The following is a 6,417-nucleotide window of genomic DNA, read 5'->3' on the forward strand; positions in this document are numbered from 1 at the left end:
ATATCCTAACAAAATTTACTTACTACTACTTGTAATATATGTATTTGCTTATTGTGCTCAAATATCTAAAGTATACTTTACGATAAATTACATGTGGACTGGTCAGTAAATAAAGGTCTATCATAATGGAAAAAACGAGAGTAGTCAATTAATGGTGAAATGGTAGTAGTTGCAACTTGGAATATTATGGTAATTAGAAAAAAAAAAATCATATTTTATTTCTTTCAGGTCCACCACCACCTCACCTTTAAAAAAAATATAGATATATATGCAGCATCCAAAGATCAGTTGACTCTGAAAAGGAGAATGGCTTTATATGTATTTTATCCACATTAACTCTTCCATTAATTCCCCAAGAAATTTTCCAGCTGAAAAGGCAGAAACCAAGAAAGAAAATTCAAGTTCTAATTGAAAGACTATTTCTTCTACAGCAACAAAACATGCTGAAATGTAACCCACTAAGTCCCTGGATTAATTCAAAAGTTTGAATTTTAACCTCGCCTTTTGTCAAAATATCATCACTATATGTTGTCTGTATATGATTACATATACTTGTAAAAGTCTTTTCTCTTTCTTATATATAAATTTTCTTATTATGCAGATAGCTATGGAAAAGTGGTTGCTTCACATATATTGGTTGCAAGTCTTGTGGGAATTATCTCTGCTTTCGCCATGCATCTTCACAAATCTTCTAAATCTAAATCCAAATCTTCCAAAGTTGATGATAATCAAATAAATATAAATCTCCTTGCTCCTATTTTGGACAGAACTGAATCTGGTCGTGCTGGTAAACTCGAAAAATTTTCCCATTATGTTGGTCAGTACTTTTTATTTTCGATTAATTTAATTTTGACCTTAGCTTTTTTCTCTATTTTATGTTCTTGATTATTTGAAGCTTTTTATCTTGTGTAGCAAGGCAACTGGGGTTTAAAGATGAAAATGAGTGTCCTCGCTTAGGAGAGCTAGTACAAGAATATTTAAGGAGATCCAAAGGTTGTGATAATACCATTTTTGAATACTTTGCTAATGAAGAAGATGCTGAATCTTTGTATGTAAAGTTGGAGAATGAATTAGAGAGATGCATTCTTGCTTATTTTGCTTTCCATTGGAGTAAAGCTTCTATCTTCATTAGCCAGGTAGATATCTATTGATGGTGATTTTCATTTTCTTTTTAAATATATAATGAAAATCAAGAAGCAAGAAATATAATATACAAAAAGATTTTTGATAAACCACAAACTAATAATTAAAGGTCAGCGTCTTTTTTGTTGAAGGTGTTAAGTGTTGATTCTGATCAGAAAAGACTCAAGGATTTGGTGCTGGCAGCTACAAGGTGATTGTTTCATTTACTTTAAAATAAGTGAATATATTGTTACATCACATTATTATTATTATTATAGTATTTTCTTCCTGGATTTCGTGTTATTGTCTGCTTTAAAGTTAAATATAAAACTGTTATCATAATTTTGTTAACGTATTTTGATTTACTTTTCACTATATATAAACCTTATTTTATTGGAGTAGTATTATTACATTTTATTTAAACAAATTAATAATGGTGAAGAAAATATATGGAAATTATATATACTGCTGGATAATGAACTGTTTTTCGAGCAGAAGTATTTTCTGTCGATATTTGAAATCGACGACCACCAATTCTGTTTCACCTTATTCAGCATACTGACAATAATTTCATTGATTTTTACGAGCTATATTAACAGAAGGCATTGTAAAAATCAAACTTTTTATTTTATTTTGTGTGGTCAATCTGAAAGGAGGGTTTGAGAATCCAAACTGCATGTTTAAAACTTTCTAGTAATCTGAAAATAAAAATTTAAGGATTTAAAATAATTAAATACAGTTGTTATTAGTACAAAATAATATAATATCTTAATATTTTTGCTATTTTCTTCAAGCATGCAGAAAATACAACTAGACAAAGTTTTTTTTCCTTTTGTTTTGTACAATTCTAGGTTGTCAAACTAGTAGCAACTGGTCCCCTTCTACAAGTGAGAAATAGATGAAAGAATCCTTTGTCTGTCTATTTTAGCAATGAGAGGAAGTAATAAAAGTCACCGTTGGGGATTTGGAGGGTAAAGTGCTAAAGTTTACCATATATTTTCTTTTTAAAAAAAGGAGATACAGTAGAAGGAACTAGGAAACAAAGAAAAATGTACATACAATTTGGAGATGACATCTTGGAGGTAGTCTGAACGATGATTACTATTTTTTCTTAAAAATATTCTTCTTCTTTTTCTAACTTTTTGAGATATGGCATGTTATAAATAATGGAATGGAAAAATCTAGAGAAGGGATGGCTTTTATTGAAATTGCAAGTTGTAAAGACGGCGACTCTCCTCCAAAACGATTATTTTACAACTATTCCTTTTCTTTGAGGTAGATGGCATTAGGCATATCTACTTTTAGTGATCAAACCATGACAAAGGAAAATCTTGACTCATTGATAGATATGAAGAGGCGTACTACATTAGCTCAATTCATGGCACACACTTCCAACCAAGTAATGTTTTATATATATATATATATATATATATATATATATATATATATATATACTATATTAAAAACACAAAGACCCTTAGCGAAATATTGTTCGTCTTTTTTGTTTTGTCCAAATATAATTCCGTATTTGATATCTTTTCCTAATAAAAAAATATCAAGACAATAAAAAAGAATACAAAAAGTAGGAGAAAAGTTTCTTTTTCCAACAAGGGAAGCCCACGATTTTTGTAATTTTTTTAACTATACCTACCATTAGATTTTGAAATAGTAATTATTGTTGGAAAATAATAGTAATAATAATATATTTGTAATAAAAGTTTAATACCATAATTGACTTTACAACATTAACTAAATTACCGTAATGCATAATAACGTAAATAGATGGAAAAAGTTTCGGTTAAAAAGAAACTAATATTATTACTAAGATAGTTATTACATAATTTGACTAAAAAAATAAGAATTAGCTATGAAATTCAAATTGTAGCTAATAGGATTTTTTTTCAAATAATCTATCTCTAATTCATCACTACATAGGATTAGCACAAATTTTTATTAACCACATAATTTATTCGTTGCTAATTCTTTATCCTTTTGTAGTTGACATATTTAGAAGAATTTGTCCTAGACGATCATTTTAATACGAAATTAAATCAAAATAAGGGAATACATAATAGATCATTGAGCCTTTAAAATTATCGTTATTGTTTCATGCTTAGCTAGGCTATCCGCTACCTTATCAACTGAATATGATAAATATTCGTCATTTTCAAGTGTTTATATTCTGGTTAAATTTTATTTTCAAGATCTTGTTTTTAGAAAAAGATTATATACATTGTTATAGTGTACACGTTTATTTTTATCCATATATATATATATATATATATATATATATATATATATATATATATATATATATATATATATATTTCTTCTTCCCGTTCATTAGCCACGTAACAACGCCTTAAAAAATAAAGCAAAAACACACATTAATTTAAGATAGAAAGTAAAGTGTAATTAATTCCTAGCCCCAAACCCTCGTAGTCTTGTACATCCTAAATTGATACGAAAATCTGATTTCATCACTGCACGTAGTAAGATTAAAAGTTTATAAAGAAAGGGCAGCCCGATGCACAAAGTATTTCGTATTCACGCAAGATTCGGGAAAGACCGCACCCAATGGCAGGGGCTTATCTAGCTTAAGGAAAATGTACGTGAACCCATACTCCTTTGCTTCATGTATAAAAGTGTTGTATTTTTTAAAAATTATTTAAATATATGTGCGTGCACCCATGCTTAAAAACTCCTATTGTGTATTACTTATTGGATGCACCTCAACAAATGAAATTGGCAGTTTAAATCCCACTTCAAAAGATCTTGTTTTTGGTATGGAGTATATATATATGTGTGTGTGTGTGTGAAAATCACTAAAATTTCAAAAAGAATATAAATTTTAAATTATAATTTCAAAATTGTAAGGGATTCAGTTAAGAGACTAAAGTTAAACCCATCAAATATTAATTCTAAATCCACCTCTTCACAATAGTGCACCTGGATCTGCCTCTGCGAGATATGATATAGGCGGTCTACCCTGACTTACATATCACACGGAGACAACTTGACTGTTGTTCCAAGATTCTCGTTGATTAATTTGTCTATACCAAACAACAGTTATTGACTAATATTGGTTGGAGATTGTAGGAAGCAGAGATTCGAGAAGATAACAAAGGACTTGAAAGTGACAAGGGTATTTTCAACGCTGGTAGAGGAGATGAAGGCCATTGGAACAGTGTCATCAAAGGGAGACTCCAAATGTACAGACGTTATGGTCCCTGTGGCTCACAGTCAACGAAGCCCAGTTCTCCTCCTCATGGGTGGTGGCATGGGTGCTGGCAAATCCACTGTCCTCAAAGACATCCTCAAACAGTACTAATTTCATCTCTATTTTTCTTTTATTTGCAATTCATTTACAAATTTTGACAACAATGTTTTTGGCAGGTCATTTTGGTCCGAAGCAGCTGCAAATGCAGTGGTGGTAGAGGCAGATGCTTTCAAGGAAACTGATGTAATTTACAGAGCCCTTAGCTCAAGAGGTCATCATCACGACATGCTTCAAACTGCTGAATTGGTAACAACACTTGCTATGAATTTTTAATACTATAAGTAACAATGTTTAGCTCTAGGGTGCTCAGACACCCATAATCGATGGAGTAGATCCGCCATCGACTCTTGGCCATGTGAATTTAACAAGAAATTAATTGTTCAAATATATATAAACAGGTACATCAAAGTTCAACAGATGCAGCATCGTCCCTACTAGTCACAGCTCTGAACGAAGGGCGCGATGTTATAATGGATGGAACCTTATCATGGGTGCCATTTGTTGAGCAGACAATAGCCATGGCAAGAAACGTACACAAACATCGGTATCGAATGGGGGAAGGGTACCAGGTTGCAGAGGATGGGACAGTTACTGAAAAGTATTGGGAACAAGTTGAAGAGGAACAAGGAGAAGAGGCTAAGATCACTAAACCTTACAGAATTGAATTGGTGGGAGTTGTATGTGATCCTTACCTAGCTGTTGTTAGAGGCATCAGGTATATATAGATTACTTCTAATAATTAAGATACACATGTGAACATTTTTTTATAATTTCTATTCGAGTAAATTCCCCAATGTTATTTAGAAGTAAATATTTTCTTCTTTTATCTTATTCCTTGTGAAATGTTTATGCAGGAGAGCTATAGGAACAGGGAGGGCAGTTAGAGTGAAGCCTCAACTGAAATCTCACAAGAGATTTGCAAATGCATTTCCTAAGTACTGTGACATTGTTGATAACGCCAGGCTCTACTTCACCAACGTTCTAGACTCAAAACCAACAGTAAGATTCTTATCTCAATTGTATTTATTGTGTTCAATTCTAATCTATATGATAAGCATTAATTCGGCAACTTGATAAAAGTTGTTACAAACCTGCTATAATAGGTTAAACTATAATGATAATGTTAAAAAGTATTTACTCTGATAAATGTATATGACTTAAATCTTTTGTAATTTCAGAGTTATAAGCTTAAATAAATTCATAGCTACTCTAAAAAGGATAGCATCTGTGAATTTTCATTATTTGGCTCTTGCAAATTATTTTACTGTCGCCTTAGCCCTTCCAGAAAGTAAATAGTCCATTCATATCATCTTGTTTTATTATCTTTATTTATCCTTCCTTTGATTTTTTTCTGGAAAATAAAATGCAGTTAATAGCATGGAAAGATGGAGAGAATAAGATGTTGGTGGAACCGGAAGACATCAAATGTTTGGAAATGGTAAGAAATGTGAATGAAGAAGCAGAGTCCATATACGAACTCTACCCAAAAGATGAATTAACGCAGCCTGGTTCAGTTTGGAATGACATGGTTTTATTACCTACTAGGTCTATTCTCCAGCAAGAGCTCAAAGCTGCCATTGGAAAAATTGAAAATCGGCCAAAATTGCTTGAAGCTCTTAAAACTGATTAGAAACAGACAAATTTTTATTGTAGCAGTAACTTTTTGTGACTTTTTTTCAAATGCCCAAATGTTAATGTTACAATTTACAATCATTTGAATTTGGATGCCTGGCCCTTTCTTGGGTTTTTTTTTCTTTTCGTTTAACTTTTTCAGCTTTTCTATTTTTGGGGTTAGCAAGTTTACTAACTGGTTCAGTCGTGGTTAAATCCCAGATTATCGTCATTAACAAACACTCTGCATGCACTTGATACGGATTGTCAATAATCTTTGGAAACTCTAGACCAATGGCCCAAAATTGCATGTCTTCCTTATTTGATTTAGTTCTATGTCACACTAGTATAATGGCCCGTAGTTGGAGTTTTTTTCTGTGTGTACCATCTATATTAAGTTTATA

General features: G+C 31.5%; 1 protein-coding gene across 1 annotated transcript; it reads left to right on the top strand.

Annotated features, from left to right (window-relative positions):
• Positions 1 to 296: 296 nt before the first annotated feature.
• LOC107761082 (calmodulin calcium-dependent NAD kinase) lies at positions 297 to 6,121 on the top strand. The gene is made up of 9 exons (XM_016579252.2): positions 297 to 450; positions 602 to 817; positions 913 to 1,136; positions 1,275 to 1,333; positions 4,222 to 4,446; positions 4,519 to 4,648; positions 4,801 to 5,117; positions 5,257 to 5,401; positions 5,772 to 6,121. The coding sequence occupies exons 1-9, from the start codon at positions 441 to 443 to the stop codon at positions 6,030 to 6,032; spliced, it is 1,587 nt and encodes a 528-aa protein (XP_016434738.1). The 5' UTR covers positions 297 to 440; the 3' UTR covers positions 6,033 to 6,121.
• The last annotated feature ends 296 nt before the right edge of the window (positions 6,122 to 6,417 follow it).

This window comes from Nicotiana tabacum, chromosome 8 (genome assembly GCF_000715075.1).
Source record: "Nicotiana tabacum cultivar K326 chromosome 8, ASM71507v2, whole genome shotgun sequence".
In the NCBI taxonomy this organism is placed as follows: Eukaryota; Viridiplantae; Streptophyta; class Magnoliopsida; order Solanales; family Solanaceae; genus Nicotiana; species Nicotiana tabacum.

Coding starts and splice junctions, on each gene's coding strand:
- LOC107761082 (XM_016579252.2), top strand. Junction 1,137..1,274: donor CTTCTATCTTCATTAGCCAG/GTAGATATCTAT, acceptor TTTTTGTTGAAG/GTGTTAAGTGTTGATTCTGA. Junction 5,402..5,771: donor TTCTAGACTCAAAACCAACA/GTAAGATTCTTA, acceptor AATAAAATGCAG/TTAATAGCATGGAAAGATGG.